The sequence below is a fragment of the Herpailurus yagouaroundi genome, unplaced genomic scaffold, assembly GCF_014898765.1.
Source record: "Herpailurus yagouaroundi ecotype Mexico unplaced genomic scaffold, PumYag 163, whole genome shotgun sequence".
Taxonomy (NCBI): Eukaryota; Metazoa; Chordata; class Mammalia; order Carnivora; family Felidae; genus Herpailurus; species Herpailurus yagouaroundi.
In genome coordinates this window covers 17,713,415-17,739,610 of record NW_024412404.1, presented here as the reverse complement: position 1 = coordinate 17,739,610, position 26,196 = coordinate 17,713,415, and the positions used below count along the sequence as shown (strand labels likewise).

The following is a 26,196-nucleotide window of genomic DNA, read 5'->3' as shown; positions in this document are numbered from 1 at the left end:
GCCCCCCCCCCCCCCCCCCCCCCGCCGTTACCCTGAGAACTCCTGGCCTCAGTTTGAGCTCACTGGCTGCAAGGCCAGATGACTATGACCTTGTCAGACACCACAAAAATAATTGCTCTTCAGGATTTACGTGGGGGTGGAGGGATTGGAAAGGACAGAGGTTTATTTGAACCTTTCAGCTTTTTGGATTTAAAGATTAAGGAGTTAAAGGGAATGGAGAATAGCAAATTGGAAAACCCTGGCAGGCTTTCCGCCACAGGCTGGGATGTGGTTGCTTTTGTGTTTTCTCAGTCTTCTACTCAAATGGGACCTTGTTTCTGCCCCAGGGCAATGGGAACCCTGAATGGTGAATGACTGATCATTTGCCTCCACATCCCTTAATGTCTGTCAGAATAACAATGCTGCTTCCCTCTGAGAAAGAGTTCCTAATCACTTACCTGGCTAGCTGCCCAGTGGGAAATGCCTTGGTACCGGTTCACAGGATGACCCTCACCTGGTTGTTCAGGCCCCAGGCAATAAGTTTGACCCTGTGAAGGAACAGCAGTGGCCTGGGGTCTACCCTGCCTAGAGCTGCTGGCTTCAGGGTCCTGACTTTTTGACAGGGACACAGGGCTCAGAGCCAGAGGACCTGTGCTCAGTCAGTCTTGACTTGCCATCAACTTTATAACAGCAACAAAAAAATTATGAATAAAAAGAGAAATTTATATATATATGTTACAGAAAATTTTTAAAAACTTGAGGAAATTAAAGAAATTCAAAAACCCTGCCTCTGTAACACAACCACTGTCACCATTTTATGCTTTTCTTCTAGTTCTTATTTTTCATATAGCTATAGTTTTTAGATTGATTGATTGATTGATTGATTGATTTTGAGAGACAGAGAGATTGGAGGAGGGGCAGAGAGAGAGAGGGAGAGAGAGAGAGGATCCCAGGCAGGCTCTGCTCTCAACGCGGAGGCCGATGTAGGACTCAAACTCATGAACCGTGAGATCATGACCTCAGCCAAAACCAAGAGTCAGACACTTAACTGACTTAGCCACCCAGGCACCCCCTAGTTTCTATAGTTTTATTATAGAGAACATGCATTTTATATACTACTTTTTTTTTTTGAGTTTCCAGTTTGCTTTTTTTTTTTTTTTTTTTTTTTTCTTTTCTAAATTGTGGTTTAAAAGCACAGAACATAGGGACATCTGGGTAGCTCAGTTGGTTAAGCATCTGACTCTTGATCTCAGCTCAGGTCTTGATCTCAGGTTATGAGTTCAAGCCCGTCATTGGGTTCCATACCCAATTTTATGTTTTGTGTGTTTTGTCTTGTTTTGAAACACAATTTTACGTTCTGTGTTGTTTTAAAAAACAATAACATAGAACATAAAATTTTCCATCTTAACCATTTTTTAGTGTACAGTTTAATAGTGTTAAGTATATTGGCATTGTTGTGGAATGGATCCCCAGATGTCATCTTGCAAATCCGAAGCTCTTTACCCAGTAAATAAGTCCTCTTTCCCTCACGCCACAGCCTCTGGTAATCGCCACTCTGCTTCCCACATCCTGCTTCTTTAACTTAACACCGCCTCATAACATTTCCTTTGTTATATTATTCTCAAACCTGTGTAATAGCTCATAAAGAAGATGGACTGTATTGAAGAGAACCCATGTTTAGGTATGAAGCTGCTGTCCTATTTTTCTTGTTTAATGAGTAATTTTGCAACGAGCATTTCCTGTAGCATTTTTCCATATTTTGTTATATTTCCAAAATGGAATTAGTTTGATTCATAATGTGGAATAACTTTCTGAAAATTCTGAATCATTGGACAGTTCCACCCTCAAACTATAAAATTATCTCATTTGTAGAGTCATCTCTAGGAGGTGAAACTCAGATGTGCTGCTAGTTAAGTAGAATAAACACAATGTTACTGTATTTTTGGTTAACTTTCATTTCTCTTGTTTCAACCAAGTCTAATCATTTCTACTCGTTGCTTACTACTTATACTTACTCTTTTATGATGTGTTTCATTATGATTTTTTGCCTACTTATGAACGAGGGATAAGGTATTTTCCATACATGCTTTTGACATTACAAAAGGTTCATCCTTATCCTTATCATATCCTCATTATATCATATTACATTATTTTTCTTATAGGCTATCATCTTATCTTCAGTACTGTTTTTGACATGTAGAATTTTGATAATTTTATGGCGGCTGATCTGATATTTAAGAGTTTTTATGATTCCTTTCATATCTGAGTTTAGAAATTCTTCCTCTCTGCAGAGAGCTAATAGATACATAATTACATTTTCTTTAGCTTTTCTATGGCTTGTCATTTATATTTCATTTTTAATTTATCTCAAATTAATTTCAATTCTGGTATGAGATGGCTGTTTATATTGATCATTGCTGTTAACCAATTGTTCCATCATTTATAATGCTCATGTCCTTTTAATTTGTGATAACTGCCTTTTCATATATTCAGTGCTTCTCTCTATAAGACGGTCTATTTTGCCTATCTTTTTGTGATTTTCTTATTCTATTGCTTTGGGGTAGTTGGCCCCTATGATTTCTGCATTTGGGAATTTGGTGAAGTTTCTTTGTGGCCTAATGCATGGTCAGTTTCTGTGACTATTCAATAGTTGTTATTAAAGAATGTGTATTCCTAGATTAGTGAGTAGTATATATGTCTGTCCATCCATTCTGATAAACTTATACAAATATATCCCAAGGAATGAAATGTTATGCACATATTCTTTATTTGTGCTTATTTTTTTGGCTAGTTTCTGGAAAAGGAACATTAGCATCTCCCATTGTGATGTGGCATTGTCAACTTTTTTTTCTTTGATGTATTCTTATCAGATTTTGTGTCCTGCATCTCAAAGTTATATTCTTAGGTGTGTAAAATTTCTTCATTGCTACACATTCTTGGTGCATGTTCCTTTTATCAATATGAGGTATTACTCTTCACTTCTCTCATAATTTTTCACGGTAGTTGCCACTTCAGTTGATATCATTGTCACTTTGTTTCCCCCCTTTTTTGTCGACATTTGTCTGATATCTATTTTTCAGCTTTTAATTTCTAACTTTTCTTTGTGTTTTGTTTTTGGTATCTTTCTTACACACAGCATGCCTCTGGAATGTGTTAGTGATGGTTTTCTACTACCTGAGAGTCATTGTATTTTAATAGGTGAACTTAACTTACTTAGTTCTACTGTGATGACTAATATCATTTTGGGCTGTTTTTACTGTTACAATAGTATTTTCTAATTAATATGCTTTTCTTTGGTTTCTTTTTTCACAACTGTTTTCCTTTAGTTGGATTGGTCTTTTTTTTGTTGTTGTTCTTTTTCCCCTCCTAAGATTTTGAATTTTTAATTCCAAATATATTCTTAAGTTTTTTTTCTAATTTTTTTAATGCTTATTTATTTTTCTGAGAGAGAGAATGCGTGCGCACACAAGTGGGTGAGGGGCAGGAAGAGCCGGGGACAGAGGATCTAAGGAGGGCTCTGCTCTGACAGCAGAAAGCATGATGCAGGACTTTTAACTCGTGAACCCCTGAGATCATGACCTAAGCCGAATTCGGACACTCAACTGACTGAGCCACACGAGAGCCCCTATTTAAGTTTTTGATTCACATACTTAAACATAATTTTTCTCGGGGCGCCTGGGTGGCGCAGTCGGTTAAGCGTCCGACTTCAGCCAGGTCACGATCTCGCGGTCTGTGAGTTCGAGCCCCGCGTCGGGCTCTGGGCTGATGGCTCAGAGCCTGGAGCCTGTTTCCGATTCTGTGGCTCCCTCTCTCTCTGCCCATCGCCCGTTCATGCTCTGTCTCTCTCTGTCCCAAAAATAAATAAAAACGTTGAAAAAAAATTAAAAAAAAACACCATAATTTTTCTATTAAAATGTATAATTAATAGTATCTTCCCCTCGGGGCACCTGGCTGGCTCAATCAGAAGAGTATGTATCTCTTAATCTAGGGGTCATGAGTTTGAGCCCCACGTTGGGTGTAGAGATTACTTATAATAAACACACTTAAAAAATAGTATTTTCTCCTCAAGCAGGACGGGAGCTTTAGCACACCTTTCTTACCTCCACTGCTGTCCCATCTCCATATCTCTCTCTTACATACAGTATCATCTAGAGATTTTAATTTTGGGGTCGTTGCCATTATTTATTATGTTTTGTAATATTCAGCCAACACATAAACCAATCAGTTACTTTTGATTCTTTTCCTACATTGGTGCTTGTATCTCACTTCTTTCGGATTTATTTTTCTTGAAGCTGGCTAAGTATATCTTTCTTGGTTCCAAATGGTTTCTCCTGAGAATTATGAAGATATCCTTCCTTTGTTTCCTTTCACCCAGTGTGGCTAGGGGAACTGTGACAATAAGTTGATTTTCACTGCTTTGAGGGGCTTAGATCTTTACACTGAGGTTCTGAAATGCCACCATGATATGCCTAGATTTGGACCTTTTTTGACAATGCAACCTGCTGGACACTTAACAGACCTTTCCAATCTGAGGATACAGGTCATTCTTCTGGCCAGGGAAACTTGATTCTAATATTATTTGAGTTTTTCCTGCTTCCAGTTGCCTTTATTTTCTCCTTTTGGAAATTCAACTACATAAATGTTAAAAATGCTGTACTTGTTTTCCATGCCTTGACTTTTCCTTTGTGTTTTTTATCCTCTTGAAGGAAGAGATCTCTGTTTGATAGTTCAGCCCTCCAGTTTGTATGTAGCTATGTCCACTCTTCTGTTTTGTTGACTTTTTAATGCTTTGATATTCACATTTTAATTTCTCAGCTATCTACTTGACTTCGTAGTGTTGACATATTTTGTTACAACTCTTTATGGTTTTCAATTAAATTTTTTCTGAAGCTGTTGCTTTCATGTTGTATTCTCAAATGTCAGTTTGCTAGAATATGCATTTTTCTTAAAAAAAATTTTTTTTTACTATTTATTGGTTTTTGAGAGAGAGACAGAGACAGAGTGCAAGCAAGGGAGGGGCAGAGAGAGAGAGAGAGAGAGATACAGAACCTGAAGCAGGCTCCGGGCTTCAGCTGTCAGCACAGAGCCCAACGTGGGGCTCAAACCCACAAACCCTGAGATCATGACCTGAGCCGAAGTTGGACGTTCAACTGACTAAGCCACCCAGGCGCCCCTGGAATATGTATTTTTTTCAAAGGAAACTTGATTTTCCTCAAAATGACTTTCTCAATTCTGTGTTCCTCTTTGGATTTGAGATGTGTGCCGTGAGTGCTGTCTTTGCCTCTGGCAACTTGTCCAGTGAATGCTGGGCTGGGCAGTGCTGCCTTCCAGTCTAGTAGCTGTTCTTACAGCTGTGGTGGCAATTTCTTTCTAGGACTTACCTGTTCACTCAGTATTGCTTAGCAACTAAAATGCCCACACTTATTGCTGTGTCCTGGCTGCTCCCATTTGGTGCCCCCATCAGTCAGTGTCACTGTCCCAGCCTCCTCCTTCCCAGTGTCAGTCACCCCATTTCATTTTTTGGACAGTTGTTTTCTTCTTTACTAAAATCTCCCCATCTGCCACCTCCTCCAACCTCAGTCTTTGTGGAATTCCTCATTGAAATTTGTTGACAAAGGACATTTCATATATTCTTTTATCATTATGGTTTTATATATATATATATATATATACAGTTATTAATATGTATGTTAATATATAGAGACATATAACAAATGTGTTCAATATATATACATATACGTATACATATATATGTATATGGTTGCTCTATGTGTTATACAAATGTGAAATTAGGTTTCTTAGTTCTGTTGAGTTAATTTCCAACCAAGTATCCACTTTTCACCTGCCAACATTTTGTGCTTTTCTCTTACGTGCTATAGTCTCTCTTCCCTTCTTTTTGTCCTTGGGGATTTTACCATTTTCCCCCACTAGTATTACTTTAGTGAGGTTTTGAGAGGGGGCAGAGATAAAGCATTGTTTTCAACCTGCTAAATTTAACTACAATGCTCTGGAGTATTATTTGATCCACTGATGAATTATACATATTGGTATTTTATGTAGAATGCAGCATCTCTAACATTCATGAGATTATTTTATTTTTGTGTTTTGAAAAGTCAGTTTTTCGTAGCAGGTTGATGTTTATTTTCTTAGTAGCTTTCTATCTTTTTTGTATTATGGGATAGTTTAGAATTTCAATAAAAAATGTTTTAAAGAATTTAATGATAAATTATATGGTTGCAAAGCCTTTGAGAGGAAGGTATTAGTACATTTTCCTATTTACATACCAACTACAATTCTGCAATGACTTATTTCCCCTTTTGGTCATATCAACTCTCAAGGTTTTCATTTTGGAGAAGTCATCCCCTATTACTGAGGTTTTCAGTTTTATTAGTATATAACTGTGCATGAATTGTTTTTTTCTATTTGCTTCTCTATTGGATGAGCCAGTCATTTATTTTATCCTTTGTTTGACTGTTGTTATTGTTTGTCCCCATAAATTTTTTTTATCACTTTTAATCTTTATTGGCTTTCTGAGTATTCAGTTATAAACACTAAAATAGAAATCATCTACCTCCTAATGTTGTTAAGACTACTTTTTTGCTAAGATCTTAAGCTGAATGTATTTTTTATAGGTAGTGTCTTTTTATACTATTGATTTCTTCTAAGTTATAGTTAGCAAGTATGCTGTTTAAAATTAAGTAGCGAGGCAGCATGCTTAGTGGGTATACTAGTGGTTTTGGGTTACTCAAGTGATTACTCAGGTAAGGGGAAATTTGCTAACTATTTGAGAACAAAAATAAAGTTTGGTTCCTTTGGTACACTATTAACCAAAATAAATAAATACATCAAGAGAGAGTAACAAGGTTAAAAGAAAAAAAAAGATATTCTCAACCAGTGGTTCCCAAACTTGGTTGCACTTTAGAATCATCTGGGGAGTTTAAAAAATTCTAACACCTAGGTTGTACCCCAGGCCAATTAAATCTGAGTATCTGGGAGGGGGAGGCAGGTATCAGTATTGTTTTAAAATCCCTGGAGTGATTGCATTAGCAGCAAAGTCTAGGAATTACTGCGTTCCAGCCTTGATTTCTCAAAATGTGGTCTCTGACCAAGAGTATCTGCATCATTTTAGAGCTGGTTAGATATGTCGAGTATCAGGCCCCATCTCAGACCCACTGAATCAGAATCTGAATGTTAATAAATCCTAGGCAGTTCCTGTGAATGTGGAATTTGATAGTAGGTCTCTAATGCAGGTGTAGCAAACTAGGGCCCTTGGGCTATTATTCGAATAAAACTTTATTGGAATATGGCCACGCCCGTTCATTTACATATATTTACAGCAGAGTGGGAGTTGTGAGAGAACCTAAAATAATTGCTATCTGCCCATTTACAGAAAAAGTTTGCAATGCTTCTCAACCTTGACAGCTCCTTAGAATCATCTCAGAGCTTAAGACTCCCTCTGCCTGGCTGTACCAAGGCCCATAAAGTCAGAATGGACACAGGTATCAGTAATTCTTAAAGCTTCCCAGGTGTTTGAAATGTACAGCCAAGGTTCAGAACCACTGCCCTAAAAGTATAAAGAGGAAAGGTGGATGCATTTAAAAAGTCTGTTTTTATGTTGGAGGTGGCCATTGTTGAATATTAAAAGAAAGAAACAATGATGAAAGATTGATGTATTTGACCACATGACAAATTTAGAATTTGAAAAGAAAGAAAACAAAATTTTAGACTTAGAAAAAACCTTAAGCAAAATTAAAACAAGAATGACTAACTGTGGGAGATACTAGAGAACAAAATGTCCTCAGTATAACAAAGCCCAAATTTATTTATAAGATGAAGACACAGGTCATGTGGCAAAGGCCACTATAAAGCACTTTAAAGAAAAAATACAATGACTGATAAGTATGTGAAAAATAATGAACTTCATTTGTTGACATAGAAAAGAAAACTAAAATAGTGATCAACTCCTATTTGGGGCCCTTCAAATTCAGAGGCTTAGTTTCCCTTCTTCCCTCCCTTCTTTTCTTTATCAGGGTATCAATCTGGTGGGGTTGTGGGCAGATGACCATTTACATAGTGGTGGCACACTGTTAGCAGACTCTGGCAAGAGGATCTCCATGTTGAAAGTGCTTACTTGAGTACTGATGTTTGCAGTTGGAACTGACGGGCTGAAGTCTGTGCCGGGGCAGTGTTTCCAAGCTTAGGCTTTGTGAAGGTACACAAATTTGGGTTGAGACTTGGCTCCATTGCTTACAAATTGTGGTGGACACACTGCCCAGTCTGTTTATTTTTAGCTTTTTTCTTCTGTTGTATGTGTAAACTATAATTAAGGATTTGGGCATAAAAGAAGTGATCAAGAATAGTAGACGACTGGGGCATCTGGGTGGCTCAGTCAGTTAAGCATCTGCTCTTAACTTTGGCTCAGGTCATGATCTTACCGTTCATGAGTTCGAGCTTCATATGATGAAATTACCATTTATTGAGTACCCCAACGTGCCTGCATGTATTATCAGAATACTTATTCTTCTGGTATACAATCTCCAGGGTATTTTTTTGAAATTGAAGTATAGTTGAGATATAATTTCAGGTGTACAACATAGTGATTTTACAATTATATACATCCTGAAATGCTCACCATGGTAAGTGTAGTTACCATCTGTCATCATACAAAGTTATTACACTGTACTCTTCAGCCCTGTGACTTATTTGTTTTATAACTTAATCTACTTCACCTATTTCTCTGATCCCCTCCCCAGCTTCTCCTTTGGCATTTGCCAGTTTCTTCTCTGTATTTATGAATCCATTTTTGTTCGTTCATTTGCTTTGTTTTTAGGTTCTGTGCATAAGTTGAGATTATGTGGTATTTGTCTTTTTCTGTCTGACTTATTTCACTTAGCATTATACTCTTTCCTTCCATGCATGTTGTCACGAATGGCAAGATTTCATTCTTTTTGATGGCTGAGTAATCCAGTGTGTGTGTGTGTGTGTGTGTGTGTGTGTGTGTGTGTGTGTACATGCGCGCACGCACGCGTGCACACACGTTTGTGTGTATATATACATCTTCTTTATCAATGGATACATAGGTTGCTTCCATATCTTGGCTATTGTAAATAATCCTGCAGTAAACATAGGGGTAAATATATCTTTTCAAGTTAGCATTTTCATCTTCTTTGTGTAAATACTCAGAAATGGAATTACTGGATCATATTGCATTTCTGTTTTTGAGGAAACTCCATACTGTTTTCCACAGTAGTTACACCATTTTACATCCCCACCAACAATGCATGAGGGTTTCCTTTTCTCCACATCCCTTGTTAATACTTGTTATTTCTTCTATTTTTAATTCTAGCCATTCTGACAGGTGTGAGGTGATATCTCATTGTGTTTTTGATTTTCATTTTCTTGTGATCAGTGATGTTGAGCATCTCTTCATATGTCTGTTGGCCATCTATATGTCTTCTTTGGAAAAATATCTCTTTAGGTCCTCTGCTCATTTTTGAGTCAGATTACTTTTCTTTGTATTGAGTGGTATGAGTTCTTTATATATTTTGGATATCAGCCCCTTTTAGATGTGTCATTTGCAAATATCTTCTTCCTTTCAGTAGGTTGGTTTTTTGTTTTGTTGGTGTTTTTGTTTGTTTTGTTTTACTAGTCCCAAATGTTTATTTTTGCTTTTGTTTCCCTTGCCTGAGGAGACATATCCAGAATAATATTGCTAAGATTTATGTCCAAGAGATTACTGTCTACATTTTATTCTAGGAGTTTTATGGTTTCAGGTTTCATATTTAGGTATTCAATCAACTTTGAGCTTATTTTTGTGTAAGGTATAAGAAAGTGGTCGAGTTTTATGCCTCTGCATGTAGCTATCCCAGCATGTAATTTTCCCAGCACCATTTATTGAAGAGACTGCCTTTTCCCCATTGTATATTCTTATCTCCTTTGTTGTAGATTAATTAACTATAGATATGCATGGGTTTATTTCTGGGATCTCTATTCTGTTTCATTGATCTATGTGTCTGTTTTTGTGCTGGTATCATACTGTTTTTATTACTGTAACTTTGTGGTATATCTTGAAATCTGGGATTGTGATATCTCCAGCTTTGTTCTTTTTTCTCAAGATTGCTTTAGCTACTTGGGGTCTCTTGTGGTTCCATACAAATTTTAGAATGATTTGTTCTAGTTCTGTGCAAAATACTATTGGCATTTGATAAGGATTGTATTGAATCTGTAAATTGCTTTGGGTAGTATGGGCATTTTAACATTATTTTTTCTGATCTGTGAACATGGGATATCTTTCCATTTATTTGTGTTGTTTTCAGCTCCTTTCATCAATGTCTTATAGTTTTCAGAGTAGAGGTTTTTCACCTCCTTGATTATTTTTTCCTATTGTATTCTTTTTGATGTAATTATAAATGAGATTGTTTTATTAATTTCTCTTTCTGATATTTCATTAGTAGTGTATAGAAACACATCAGATTTCTGTATATTTATTTTGTATCCTGTAACTTTACTGAATTCATTTATCAGTTCTAATAGATTTTTTATTAAAAAAATTTTTTTTTTCAACGTTTATTTATTTTTGGGACAGAGAGAGACAGAGCATGAACGGGGGAGGGGCAGAGAGAGAGGGAGACACAGAATCGGAAACAGGCTCCAGGCTCTGAGCCATCAGCCCAGAGCCCGACGCGGGGCTCGAACTCACGGACCGCGAGATCGTGACCTGGCTGAAGTCGGACGCTTAACCGACTGCGCCACCCAGGCACCCCTCAGTTCTAATAGATTTTTAGTGAAGTCTTTAGGATCTTCTATGTACAATATTATGTCATCTGCAAGTAGTACAGTTTTACCTCCTCCTTACAAACTTGGATGACTTTTTATTTCTTGCCTGATTGCTATGGCTAGGATTTCCAGTACTAGGTTAAATAAAAGTGATGAGAGTAGACATCCTTTCTTTTTCCTGATTTTAGGGGAAAAACTTTCAGCTTTTGACCATTGAGTATCATGTTAGCTGTGGGTTTGTCATATATAGCCTTTATTATGATGAGGCATTTCCCTTTCTGCCCACTTTGTGGAGAACTTTTATCATGAATGGATGTTGATTTTTTTAGAAAAATGCTCTTCCTGCATCTATTGAAATGATCATACCATTTTTGTCGTCCCTTTTGTTAATGTGCTGTATCATGTTGATTGATTTGTGGATACTGAATCATCCTTGGAATAAATTCCACTTGATCATGGTAAATGATCATTTTTGTATGGTTTGCTAATATTTTTGAGGACTTTCGCATCTAGGTTCATTTTGGATATTGGTATGTTTTTGCCTTGTTGAGACTGCTTGCGCCAAGGGACACTGGTACATAATTTTCTTTTCTGTTATAGTGTCTTTGTTTGGTTTTGGTATCACAGTAATGCTGACCTCATAGAATGAATTTGGAAGCATTCTCTTCTATTTTTTGGAATAGTTTGAGAAGGATAGGTATTAACTATTCTTTCAAAGTTTGGCAAAATTCACCTGTGAAGCCATCTGGTCCTAGACTTTTGTTCGTTGGGAGTTTTTTGATAACTGATTAAATTTTGTTCTAGTAATCAGTCTATTCCAATTTTCTGTTTCTTTCCTATTTAGTCTTAGAAGACTATTTGTTTCTAGGAACTTATCTATTTCTTTTAGGTTGTCCAATTTATTGGCATATAATTTTTCATAGTAATATCTTGTAATTCTTTGTATTTCTGCAATATTAGTTTGAAACTATGCTTTACTTTTTTAAAGTTTATTTCTTTCTTTTATTATTCTCTATATCCAATGGGGGGATTCAAACTTAGGACCTCAAGATGAAGAGTTTCATGCTCTCCTGACTGAGCCAGACAGGTGTCTCTCCTCTTCTTCATTTTTTATTTTATTTATTTGACTTCTCTCTCTCTCTCTCTCTCTGAGTCTGACTAGTTTATCAATTTTGTATCTTTTCAAAACACTGGCTCCTAAGTTTCATTGATTTTTTTCTATCTTTCTATTTAGTCTCTTTTTTTTTTGTTTGTTTCCACTCTGATCTTTATTATTTTTTTCCTTCTACTAATTTTGGACTTTAAGATCAGATTGTTTATTTGAGATTTTTCTTGTTTTTGATATAGGCCTGTATTACTATATACTTCCTTCTTAGAACTGCTTTTGCTGGATCCCAAAGATGTTGAACCTTTGTATCTTCAGGGTATGATCCCAGAGATAAAGGTAATAAGACTGGGTGGAGAACTCCAGCTCTAGTACGGTTGCAACAGAGGCCTCAGCCAATGCCACATAGAGCTCTGCAGCTGGATGGTTCATTAGGGTTATCCCAAATGGGGCAGGGCAGCGAATTTTTGTCCCCACACTTACTGCTCATTGGGGGCCTCCCATGGCAAGGATATAACCTTAGGTGAAGCCACTTCAGGAGTCAGGGGAGAATAAAGACCTCTGTGCTTCACAACACCCACTACAGCTCATGTGTGTTATTAATTTAATATAGTCTCAGATATGATATGATAGTGTTTTATTTAGGATTCTTGTAGTTAGTCATTATGTGATGAGTTTGCCTTTTTTCCCCCAATGTGTGGAGTACCTGTGTCCAGGTAATTCCAGCTTTCTAAACCAATACAGAGTGCAGGAAAAGAAAGAACAATCCATTTTAGGGGCTCCTGGGTGGCTCAGTCAGTTGAGTGTCTGACTCTTGATTTAGGCTCAGGTCATGTTCTCACAGTTCATAAGTTCGAGCCCCATATCAGACTCTGTGCCAACAGTGCAGAGCCTGGTTGGGATTCTCTCTCTCCCTCTCTCTCTGCCCTCCCCTGTTCTTTCTCTCTCTCCAAATAAATAAATAAACTTTAAAAATTTTTTAAAAAGCCAATCCATTTTAATTAGTTGACTATATAGTATAGAGAAGTTTGCTATTTCTTAATATTTAAAGGAACTGACTTGAACTCATCTGGATCTTTGTGGGGGCATAATTCATGTTTTTCGATACACACACATTTGCTTCTTTCCAACTGTTAGAGTCATTTTATATTTTCCTAGAATATCATTTTATTCCAGAGATTTTCAGTCATAGGAAACACGTAGTAAGGATACAGTATCATGAAGCAAAGAAGACAAATGGTTTGCCATTTAGGCATTACCCATCCCACCTCTCCCTTTTCTTGGCCTCTTGTATGTAATTTGAGTTGCTGTCTGTACCTCTGTAGGATCTCTCTGGGTGCAGCAGAGTGGCCACTGGTTAAGAGCTTTTCCTGTATTAGGCTGCTTTGCATTTCCTAAGGGTGTCAGCCCTCAGCTCGTCAGGTAGCCCTCAGTGCTCATGACTCTTCTCCAGGAAGCTGGGTACATACTCCTGAATGCAGAGTATGTACTCTGGAGCTGTCTGCTCATTCTTTCTCAAAAGTCTGATTCATTTATTCAGTTCAACTGAGTGTTTATTGAGCTCCCACCTTGTGCCAGGTACTAATTTACATCTATGAAATAAAGCCACGAGCAAAGCAGACAGCAGTTCCTCCCTTCATTGAGCTGATGCTATACATAGGGAGTCGGAAAGTAAATGACATAAGCAAGTAAGACACTAGCGCTTCTTCGTGCTGAGGAGAGAAGGAAAGTGGGCATGAAGAATAAGAGTTAGGGGGATGGAGAAGGCGGGGGCTTGCATTTGGGGTAGAGTAGCAGGGGCAGGTCTTGCTAGACGACTGCATTAAGGAAACACCTCCAGGAGGTGGGGGAGTAAATCCTGTGGCCACGTGGGGAAGAGCCCTCCAGACAGAGAGCAGCGTGTCCAGGAAGGACCCCTGCACAGGAGCTTGCCTGTACCGGCGGGGATGGATCACTGAGGAGGGCAGCCAGGTTGAAGGGAGAGTAATGTCAGGAGTGGGGGAGGACATCAGATCCAGAAGGAAATGGGTTGCCTTCCTTTAGGCCCTTCAAGGACTTTGACTTTTACTCTGTGTGAAATGCGGATATTGGAGGATTTTGAGCAGAGGAATGGTGTGATCTGTTTTACTTTTTAACAGGTTCATTCTGGCTGCTATGCTGAGAATAGGCCCCCAGGGTCCAGGGCAGAAAGTAGTTAGGGAACTGAAGGGTATGTCCTTCAAACCACTATTTCTTCAGACAGTTTGGCTTGACTACAAGCCATTTTTATCTTTAGATAAAATGTAGACTGATTTTTTTTTTTTAATCCACATAGAACTTTGTTTGTTCATTTGCATTAATGAAAGCCAATGCCATGGAAATGACCAGCATGAGGCAGTCAAATAAAAGCCCACTGTTGTTCAGCCCATTCTTGTATTACCTACGGTGGTCGCTTTTTCAGGGAGACAGTTCTGAGACAGTTCTCTCCTGTCTCCATCCTGGAAAACCTGTTTTCCTAAGAACCAGCTTGCTTTTCTCTTCTGGACATCATTAATCTTCTGATGTTGCATTCCTTACTTTGTTGACAAAGTGCTCAGAGCTAGATCTACAGTTTGCTTCTAGCAAGAGCATAGGACCTTTGGCTGCTGAATTCACTGTTTTTCCTACCCTTGTTTTCATACAGCTCCATTAAAAGGGAAGCTTTTATTCTATTATTATATTTTTGTGAGTCCCTTTAAAATGTGGCAAGCTACAGACAAATAATATAGGATACAAATAGCATCACCTACACAAATAGCATCACCTACAGTAGAAAGAAAGAAATCCAGTTCAAAGCTTGGGTCATATGTATCCTATTTTTGTTTTCATAAGTGTAAACTATATATATACACATATATACGTATATATATGTATATATATACACTCAAACATGCACACACAAGATTTTCAGGATGAAACCATTAGCAGCTAATAATTACTAAAACATCATTATTTCCTGACTGGTTTCTGTGCTACTGGGTTTTTTTCTACCTCAAGTGTCTACATTTGGTTTTTCATCTCCCACAAGTGCATGCCAGTGGTGCTGGACTAAGACCAGCCATCCAGGTTGGGCTGGATGCTTAGGACCAACAATAGAGTTTGTTAAAAATACACCTTCCAGGGGTGCCTGGGTGACTCAGTTGGTTCAGTGTCCAACTTCAGCTCAGGTCATGATCTCACAGTTTGTGAGTTCGAGCCCCACGTTGGGCTCTGTGCTGACAGCTCAGAGCCTAGAGCCTGCTTCGGATTCTATCTGCCTCTCTCTCTGTCCCTGACCCGCTTGCACTCTGTTTCTCTCTCTCTCTCTCTCTCTCTCTCAAATATAAATAAACATTAAAAATTTTTTTAAGCTACACCTTCCAGCCTCTGCTACTCACTCCAATTTAATAAGGCTTGCTAACTTTGAAAATATTTTGCACAAACAATGTATTTTCTGGGATCCTGGATTTTTAAAAATTTTTTTAATTGTTTATTTATTTTTGAGAGAGACCGAGTGTGAGCAGGGGAGAGGCTGAGACAGAGGGAGACACAGAATCTGAAGTAGGCTTCAGGCTGTGAGCTGCCAGCACAGAGTCTGACGTGGGACTTGAATTCACGAATCGCGAGATCATGACCTGAGCTGAAGTTGGACGCTTAATCAACTGAGCCACCCAGGCACCCCTGAGATCCTGGATTTTTTAAGACATTTTTTGTTGTCTTTATTGTTGAACAAGTGCTAGACTGCATAAAAGTCTTGGATCAGATTCTCCTCATCTTCACGTTCTGAGTGTTGCCCCATTGTCATTTATACTGACTGTTACATCTTGTGGTCTTAGTGGCATTAATGGTGACCCTCTCCCCACCCTGACACTTTGTTTTTTAATTTATTTTAATACTTGAAACTTGAAGAAAAGAAAAGGCAGATACTTCTCAGCATGGGTTTCTAAGAGCTGGTCATTCATTTTGCCTTTTAATCTCAAATCCTTTTTTCTTTTCTAGAAAGTTCTTTTCTATTATGTCTCGGCCATTACTTATGAACTACAGGTTGTTTGTACTTCCCTTCAGAACATGTTTTATTCATAGGTTGGATTTCTGTGATCTCCCCTCCATTTCCATTTTCTTAAGTTTTATCCTTTTTCTCTGTCTTTTCCTTATGTTCTCTGTGTTCTGGGATTACTTCTTGGTTTTGTCCTCTGCAACCAGTGCAGTGTTCAGCTGTGTTAAGTGAACCTTTCATCAGTTTGGTTAAGACTGTGTTTCAGCTCCTGGGCCTTCAGTTCATCAATATCCCTTCTCATCTCTGTGCTTTTTGGTTTAATAAGAGTAATATAAATATCATTTGGCATAGAAGGCCAATGTCTTTTGAGAAAATCTTCTGTTCATGAAAGTAAATCCTTTTTAGATGAGAAATTTCCCTTTTGAGCCATTATCCTTTTCTCCCTCTTGTGCAGTGGGATTTTTTTTTCCCTCCTGGGCTTTGTGTTAGTTTTTCCTTGGTACCTAATGCTTGAACAAGGCAAAATCTACCTGGGCCAGATGTGGAGCTATATGGGGAGGGGGGGGACTTCCTGTCTGTCTCCTTTCCTTGATTCATTCCAGTGAATCCCTGGAGCTTCTTCCCACCAGTTCCTGCCTTATGTATGGAGGCAGGATAAAGTCTCACCCACCGGCTTAGAGCAACCTGTCAATAATTTAGCCCACTCTCTGCTTAGCACTGCTCTTGGCACGTGGAGCTGCTTGACAAAAGGCTTTCAGAAAATCAGTAGAAGAAAACCCCCTTAGCAAAGGGTGTGATATTGAAAATATCTTGAAGCTGTGATAATCAGTATTTTGTATGTAATTCTCTTATATGATGACCAAGCATGTAAGCAATTCTCTTACATGAAGCCCTTTGAGTGACTCAGATTGTTTTTAACTCGTGAATTGGATCTGAATAGAAATATATTTTACCCTGGTCTATTAAAACAACAATAATTTGTGTTTTCTTTAATCCTTGATTGTATCTTCCTTTCAGGTGTTCATCTCTCTTCTGCTGTCTGGAAATCTACCTCTTTGTTTCCGTTCAGCAGCTCTTCATTACTGATTTAGAAAGGACAAACATTTATCTTGATACTTAGTAAAAGTGGAAATATACACATTTTGGATCCTGAAGTTATGGGGAGTGAGATCTTACTGATGTGATTTTTTTCTTTTTTTTTTTTTTTTTGATTGGGAAAAAAATATAGAACCTTCTAGAAAACAGATAATGCTGTGGCCTATACTCTTCATTTTATCAGGACTGAAGATAAAGTTTAAAAAAAAATCCATCAAAGACATAAGATTATCCGATTTGTTCCTACTCTGCTCCTAGCACAAGGGTTACCCTGTGCTATTCCTGGTATTTTTCAGAGCCAAAAATCCTCTCAGACCAGTAGGTAACTAGAAATAGTGCTTTAAATCCAAGATGGACAAAAGAGAGGCCTCATTAAACTGGGCTCTCCCCACCAGACCTTCCTCTACAGGGGCTCAAAACAGGCCTCCTTTAATGAGAAAGTTTACCAGCTGAGATTAAAGTCAAGAATCAGAATGAAGGACCATGTCCAAGGTACCGGTTGGTTTAATCTCCTGCAAAAACTTCATATCCCTTCAACCCTGGCAGCTGTAGATCAAACGGCAGAGTGTGAACATTAAAACCACGCGGTGAGAATAATGTGTCTCTATTTCATTTCTCTTTCCAGGTTTGAGATTTTTAAGAGCTCTCAGACTGATACAGTTTTCAGAAATTTTGCAGTTTCTGAATATCCTTAAAACAAGGTAAGATGTTCTTATTCATATTTTTTCTTCATTCTGGTTCCCAAGGCCAAATTATAAATAGCAGGTGTTTTTGTTCATCACTATAAAGTTAGAGTTCTGTTATTCTCAGAAAAAGTGATCTAACACAGAGATCTGGAGAAAGCCCGGGGTGGGGTTTGAACTGCTCTCTTCTGCAGGGCTGGAAACTGGTAAGAAGAGAAACAGCCGTGCATGTGGAGAAGTAGATAGTTTTGGGGGGACTGTGTGGGTTGCTTGGAAATCAGCCACAGCATCCTGGAGAGATGGTGCACAGTGGATGAGGGATCGAGCAGCTCATTGATTGGGAAGTCCTTGCTCCTAGGTTCTGAATCACCCCTTTATTACATCACTAAATAAGAAATTGAACCTAAACCCAAAAGCAATGGAAGCAGTGCTCTTGGAGAGGCAATCACAAACCTCATATGGCAAACAGAAAATCATTTCATTTCAAAGTACATTTTAGATGTTCACTTTCTTGCCAGTGTAGTCCCTGGGGCTTGCTTTGTGAATTGCCTTTTGGGGAATACCTAAAAACCTTCTGCCGAATGTACTGTGACTGCTTCTGTTAACTGTGTTATGATCTGGAAAACACTACGGGAGCAGGAGGAAAAATCCCCCAGAGATGCCTTTCCTGATGACCTGTGGGTTTGCAGAGCTGGTCTGAGACCAGGCTGCCTTGATGAATAAACTAATAAAAGAGGTTAGACGTACTCTAATGGAGAATAAGTACAGGCCATAAATTTCTCTTATAGGAAATTACACTTTAAGAAGCTCACTCCTAATGTTCCATTTCCTCTCAGGTTGATGTGTTTGATAAATGATTAAAAACAGGATGCTTCTGGATTTTGTGATTTATAATTAATATACCTGAATTTGGGGTGGGGGAGGGCCCTTGGATTTGGCATTGTTTTCCCAGTAACTGAGCCTGGGACTCAGCTTCCCAAACCTGTCGTATCCAACAAATGTGATGGGCTGTTGACTTCCCTCTTTGGGGTTAGTGCTTTTTGTTTGTTTATTTTGGTTTGTTTTAATTCTAAATTGGTTTTTCCTTACTAACTATTCATCTGTGTGCATGTGGGACAAATTCTCTTTGTGTTAGCCAAGTTAAAAAGCAAATGAGCATCTAACGTAATAGAAGCCCTCTATAGTGTGTCCCCCTACTCTGCACCTTCATTACCCTGGGGTCAGAGTTTGTTGATGTTGCACTTAATACTATGTAATATTATTAATATAGAGTGAATATTGTTATTCTTCCTATTTCTTCTGAGTGACAGTAACCCTCGTTTCTACCTTTTTATGGCTCTTCTGTGCAATGAACTCATATGACTTTTGAAATTAAGATTATCCATAACCCAGCAATCCTCAATGCTTACCTATGTCATAATTGGTCTGCTATATTTTTTAGGGTAGAATTGGTGCATACCCAGTGCCAAGCACAGAGACCGATTTAAGAGACACTTGTTTTTTTTCTAGTGTAGAATGTGTCATGTGGAGTTAACCACACTCTCTAACATGGTATAGTGCCCCTCGTTCCCTGTTTCATGTTTACATCATAAATTAGGGGGTTTTAACTCTCTGACACCAGTGTTTTAAGAATGTGCCATTACTCCAAGGAATAACATGGCGAGAACTGTGTTCTCATTTTTCTTGCATTCCACATGGATCCTTTTTGGACTTGGGAGAATGTTAAGCCATGTGAATAAAATATCTTTTTCTGGACCTTTATCAAGAGACCCACCGATTTTTCAATCCTTGGAGAAGATTCTTTTCCTTTAGGTGCAGGAAATAGCACTAATGTCTGTGGTGCACAATTCACCAAGAAGGCCACAAGTATGGGTGAGGTTCATTCTCCCAAGGCACAGGGGAAAGAGCTGAAGCAGCCAGCAAGGGACAGAGGTGACTATAAATCAGGAGAGAGTGGCCTTAGGGAAGACTCATGGGGTGGCAGGATGCCAGGTGTCTGCTATCTTGAGCCCCAAACAGCATCTCCCCATCATCCTACTTCCCACTCAGTTAAGCTCTTTCTATGGTAGAGCGGGTTTTCATCACACACACCCCCCCCCCCTGCCTTGGATTGTCCCTGTTCCTGTTGCTTAGGTGGGTGACTGAGTTAATTCAACAAGCCTGAACTGACCATCTATTCGTACCAGCAGTGAGATGGGTGCCAGGGTAGCGTCCTGCTATCAGAGAGTGCATGAGGAGGGAAGAGCCAGCTGGACCTGTGGTGTGGTGGTACTGGGTCACAGGTATATCCAGGGGTGGGAGTGGGAGGCGGTGAGGCATGGAGGAGAGGAATGAAACCAGGCTTGACATAATTGTGGGGCAGTCAAGGCTCTTTTCAAGAAAAGGTCTTAGGTAAGCTTCCTAGAAAACTAGATGTCATCCAGGCAGGGGTGGGCTTGGGCATCATCCAATCATAGAAGCTGCAAAAGCACATGGGTGAGAGAACATGGCCCTTGGGGGTGCTTTGAGTAGTCTGGTGCTCCTGGAGACTAGGGGTTCTGTGGTGGGAAAACAAAAATGACATTATAGGAGAGCAGGTAAAGGCCAGACCCCAGGCACAGAAGAAAACTTGACTTAATTTATAAGAACTCCAGAGGCTTTAGACCAGCTCTTTGAGCCTTCTCTCCTCAGGTGCCTGGTTAATCTCAGCTCTTTCCTTCTGCACACTCCCAAGCCCAGATCCCAAAGGCTCTGATTGAGAGAAAGGGAAGGCTTGGTTTTTATAGGGCTTTGGACGCAGAGCAATTTTTCTGGTGACTCCTCTGTACTCTGCTGTGTTCATGGTGACCTTCCAGAAGGGTGGGCGCAGCCCTGTAATCATCTTTAGGGAGATTTTGTCTGGTTTCCTCGGGTGGCCAGTCCCTACCAATCTGTGGCATTAGGTAGGCATAGAGATATTGCAAATGTGATTTGAAATAATGATTTGAAATTGCAGCTTCATTTTCTGTCCTTTGGTTGCCTTGCTTGGCAAAGAGCTGGAAGAAACAGATCAGGGAAGTATATTGGGGAGAGAGAGAGAGAGGGAGGGAGGGAGGGAGAGACAATTAAGAGGGCAGCAGAGTGAACAGGATGACAGAGAAAACACAGAAGAAAGAAACAGTTCACAGTTATGGGACAGCATCAGGGCCATTCCTGCCAACTACCAGCCAAAAGAGGGTCCTAATGTGTGCCCTCTCTGGAAAATGGCATCTTGAAGGGGACAGGTTCCCCTCCATGTCATCGTCTGAGCTTTGGCGGTGCCTCAGTGGCTCTGAAAACTGGCGAAAAGACTCCCAGATGAGAGCAGACTTATTCTACACTCAGAGCAAAATAAGCATCTCTGTTTTAAAGGCTGTCATTCTGATCTCATTTCGTGTGTACAGGCTGATGATAAAAACATGGGTCATCCCAACAATTTGTTTTAAGTGGCAACGGCCTTACTAATTATCAAAGCAGTCTATAGCTCATTGTAAACATTTCAACAACGTAGAAAAGCATAAAGGGTAAAGTAAAACTTCCCCAACCCTTACGAACTTCCAAGGTTAGGTTCTTAAAAAAAAAAAAGAGTATTCCCTATGGAGACTGCAAGGGCTTGTGCAGGTGGAGGCCACATCGTGAGGGCTCTCAGGTGTCATGGATTTAACTTGGAGAGCAAGAGGGAATTGCTGAAGGGTTTAAGTAGGAGAGGAATGTGGTCAGATTTACATTTTAGAAAGATCTACTAGTCCACCAATTGTTTGATGGGTTTGAAGCATCTAAGACTGTAGAGCATTAGACCAGTCAAGGCAGTTGTCCAGGTGAGTGGTATCAGGAAATGGCCTTAGGCAGGGCAAGTTGGGGGTAGAGAGCAGGTAGAGGGGCAGAGAGATTAAAGGGGAAGAATTGCCCGAACCCAATTTTGCTTAGAGTTCAGAATATTCATCTCAAAGTAGTATAGTCCAAGTGACTTTTCAGGGGTGGATATCTTACATCTGTCTAGCAAAGATAATAATAAAACAAAATAAAGCCATTGACACCTGGCTGTAACTTTAGCCAAAGAACGGAGGAAAATAGTGGACAAGCTGAACAGGGACAGATTTGCCCTTCTTTGTAGAAAGTGGATGATGTTTTTAGTGTTAACCAAAACATGTCTTGTTAAATACACTGAGGGCAAAGATGGCTCATGTTAGCTCTGGGTTTATAGCTATACTTTCAAAAAGAGAAAGACTTTCTCTCTTCCAGTATCTATGGGGTCCTGGAAAGGTCTCTGATCTATAGGAACAGAAAGATATCTGTGCCTGCCCTTGGAAAATTCACTGTGTCCAGTAATGTAAATTTCTCCAATGGCTATGGAGAACTCATGAGTTGGGGAGGCAGCAATGAAAATGGACAACATTGAAATGATTTTCTTTATGAGTTAGGTTCTCATAAGGTCATAGTCCCCTCCCTCAAGGCATGGGAAAGGGGCTTGAATCCGAATGGTTCCAGTCATTCTTGCCATTGGGAAGTTTGTGTTTGGCTCAGACCCATGGCTTTGGCCAAAAACCTATGCTTATTTCCAATGGCCCCCTTTTGCCATGCAGAGTGCACAAACTTGGCCCTGCTATCCCATGCCTCCTCCCACGGAGCCCTGTGCAACCTGGTGAGGTTCAAATTTCAGAATATGCAATAAGTGCACCAAGAGTTAATTTTGCATCTTTTTCACAGAGCTTTTAGATAATTACCTGGTTGTATAGTTTAATTTGGAAAGCAAATTCCTAATACTAGTGATCTGTAATGATGATAATGTCATAAAATAATCAGATTTCAGCACTGAATACAGAGTCTTTCATCATCAATTATGAACTCCACGCACAGCAAGAACTCCCTTAAGCACTATTAATATCATTGTGACAATTATTTAGAAATTAGTAATCACCATATTTAGGTTGTTTTTCCAAAGCACCAAGAGGCTCAAAGGCTGCAATAGTTTTAATATCTCAAGAGCGTTCCACATGGTGGTTGGTGGGACACTGCTTTGTTCAGGTTCCAAGGATCTGGAAGTTTGTAAGTGAATCAACTTGGTATTTAATTACCCTTTGAGAAAATGAACACTACACATTTTCCTTGACTTACGATGGGATTATCGTATAGTGAGATAAACTCACTATAAGTCAAAAATGCATTTAATACTCCTAACCTCTCACACAGAGCTTAGCCTAGCCTCACCTTAAGTGTGCTCAGAACGCTTAAATTAGCCTACACCTGGACAAAATGATCTAACACAAAGCCGATTTTATATTAAAGTGCTGAATAGCTCATGTATTTTACTGAATACTGTCCTGGAAGTGGAAAACAAAATGGCTGTGTATCGATTGTTTGCTCTTGTGATCGCGTGGCTGACTGGGGGCTGCATCTCGCTGTCACTACCCAGAGTCGTGAGAGAAATCATGCGGCATATTGCTAGCCCAGGAAAGGACCAAAACTCAAAATCTAGTTTCTACTGAATGCAGATGGTTTTCACACCATTGTAAAGTCAAAAAGTCGTAAGTTGAACCATTGTTAAATTGAGGACTATTTATACACGCTTTTCTGAGATCTCTCCCTTTGCTACTGGCTACCTGTTCCTCAACTGCTTCTCATGCTCCAATGTTAGCTCACACCTTGGAGGACTCACAAGGTAGAGACAGGGGGTTTTGCTCTAGTTTGGCTTCCCATTAAGAAACTAGTTGGGAACAAGACATAATGGTGTTTCAGCCACAACAATGTTCAGTTCACTGATTGCCAGAGTTGCTTTCCCCAGTGGCTCATTGGGTGGATGCCTTATATCTATGTTTTTGTTTTTTTAAATTTTTTTCATTCATTCATTCATTCATTCATTCATTCATATAGGCTTCACGCCCACGTGCTTTTTGGCTATCAATCCCTTCTGTTGCAGGCAGATGGCTTTAATTGCAAGTGACAGAGTCTACTTTGAACCATCCTTAGTAATGACTGGGATTCAAGAGAGAATTGAGCATGCGTGGATCCAGAGGTTCAGATTCTCTCATAAGGATTCTGCCTCTCTCTTTATTTCTTTTAGGTTACATTCTCAGGACAGAGTTTCTCCAGGGCAGATGGCCTTCTAGAGCTCCAGACTTAATATTTTCTGCACCCAAATCTCAGAAGGAAAAAGATTATTTTTATCCTGTTCAGTTTCTGAGACATGCCTCTGATAGGCCTTACTTCGGAGCCCTTTAGAGCCGGGAGCTCCTCCATCAGCCAGTGTGGCTCAGGCCACCCAGGTAGAGGGAGAGGTGGGAACCTTTGAGCGCTAGAGGCTGAGGACTGGGCTGTCCTTGAGGAAGAGATATGGGACAAAACAAAGACCAATAAAAACAGCTGTGTACTGCTTCTCTGAATTACCATGTTAAATAGGATTTGGATCAGACAGGCCTGGTTAGACTATTAACTCCACCACTTACATGTTCCGACCATGTCTTCTCAGGCAAGCTGCTTAAGTACACTAAGCCTCAGTTTATTTGGTTAGTGAGGACAGTGATCGTACCTATATCAAAAGGTAAATGGTAAAAATCTGAAGAAAATAAAGAACCCAACAAAGTGCATAGCACATAATAGGGATTCAATAAATATTGGCAATTTTTATAGGCAATTCTCATAATCTGGCAACTCTAGAAATGACCAAGAATGACAGAGTAGACGTTTGTATTGTTTTTTCTGTTTTTGAACCAGAAAGGAGTCATTCCACACATTTCAAGAGATCAGTATCAAACAAAATTAAAAATATTTGGTTATTCTTTCCTTGAACTGTTAGAACCAACTCTAGGAAACTAAGACCATGGGTTCCTCTGCTCAGTTACTTAAAGAAAAGAAGATTGAAGAAAAAGGCAAACTGGACCCTTATCTCGTGCCTGTCCTAGAGCCACTGATCTGACCTCCACTGAGGGGCTTCTCCTTCAACCCCTGTGCTACCTTGGACTGCAGCCCACCCCGCCTTCCTCTACATGGTGACCCCAGTGTAGATGTAGTTATCAGAATTTTTCCTTTCCATTCTCTTTTGTGGCGGTTCAAGAGGTTAATCAATATGTCTACATAGTCTCTCCCCTCCGTGGAGCAGCTATCTCTGACCTTCTCCTATCCTATGCATAGAGCATGGGGGGAGACACAGCTTTGCTTTAGCAACCAAGGAAGACTTTCTGACAGATGCCAGTCTGTGACTGTGTAGCGGCCAAGAGGGCAGACTCAGCAGCCAAGCTGCCCCAGCTCAAATCCCAACTCTGGTGCTCACCATGTGAGCTTGGGTTTGGATGACTTCACAGAGTCATTGTGAAAAGTAGAGGAGTTAATACACTCAAAGCACTTAGAACAGTGAGCTAATGGTAAGCACCATAAAGGAACCATAGAAGTGTAAGCCATTACTGTTAACTGTGATCTTAAACTCTCAGGATTTACATCATCGGATCCCCGTGAGGAAGAGATGGGAGAGGGCAGAAAACAATCTGTCAAGGATAATGGGCTGAACTACCCTGTGGGTGGCGTTCAGCCACTATAGGGAGACTGAAAGAGGCAGAAAATAGACTTTGTTTCTGCAAGATGCAGTCAGGAACATGAGACAAAAGCAATCCAAACAACATTACAGAAGATGTCTTAAGACACTGGGATCGATTACCAATGAGTGCCTGAAAGTAAGAGCCATGAGGAGTCACCTTGTATTGCAGGTGGGGGGACCACATTAATGAGGACATGGGGATTGAACCAGGCTCTGAAGAAAGGGAAATATTTGCATTGATGGGAAGGACCTCTATGGTAGTAGCATAAACAAAGACGTAGTACCCGGGTTTGGCTGCTACAGAAGTTTCAAGAGTTTATGTAGAAGAGGGTGGTGGTTAAGCTGCAACTTTAGCCAGTGTTGAGGATGGAAGGAGTTTGGACGTAATAACATTTAGCCAACAGGGAGTCTTTGGACAGAGAAATGACCTGCTGATGGCAGCGTTCAAGGAGCTGTACTCCAGTGGGAGTGAGCCTGGTGAAGCTAAGTATGGAGAGTGCAGAGGAAGGGACCAGTTCATTCAGTACTTATGCATAGAGGCCCTATTATGTGCCAGGGACTCATGTTCCCAGGATCCAGACAGACAAGGCCTGTGCTTTCAGGATGCTTAAAATGTAGTAAGTCCCAAATGATCCACTCAGGGAACACTGATGGATGCTGAAATTATTCAGCATGAGGTTTTTAGAGAATAGGATGTTCATATAGTCTCAGATTCTTGCTGCACAGATGACATATTAATTACAAGGAAGTGGGCTCTTCTTGGTGGCAAGATTTAATGTTCCCACCTTAACCAAATGACTGGGCCTAGTGTAATTGAGTTGAGATTTTCTCATGTGCTGCCATCCCAGTTAGATACTCTTTTTTTTTTTTTTTTTTTAATTTTTTTTTCAACGTTTATTTATTTTTGGGACAGAGAGAGACAGAGCATGAATGGGGGAGGGGCAGAGAGAGAGGGAGACACAGAATCGGAAACAGGCTCCAGGCTCCGAGCCATCAGCCCAGAGCCTGACGCGGGGCTCGAACTCCCGGACCGCGAGAT

General features: G+C 39.7%; 1 protein-coding gene across 40 annotated transcripts in view; it reads left to right on the top strand.

The window, feature by feature from the left end:
- KCNMA1 (potassium calcium-activated channel subfamily M alpha 1) overlaps positions 1 to 26,196 on the top strand; it is a 736,361-nt gene that overhangs the window by 477,335 nt on the left and 232,830 nt on the right. For 39 of the 40 annotated variants that reach the window (XM_040485497.1, XM_040485500.1, XM_040485499.1 and 36 more), the window contains one exon: positions 17,575 to 17,650. In XM_040485497.1, coding sequence (XP_040341431.1) covers positions 17,575 to 17,650 — 76 coding nt within the window. Of the gene's footprint in view, positions 1 to 17,407; positions 17,442 to 17,574; positions 17,651 to 26,196 lie in introns of those variants that run through there. The other variant, XM_040485533.1, reaches the window with a different exon arrangement.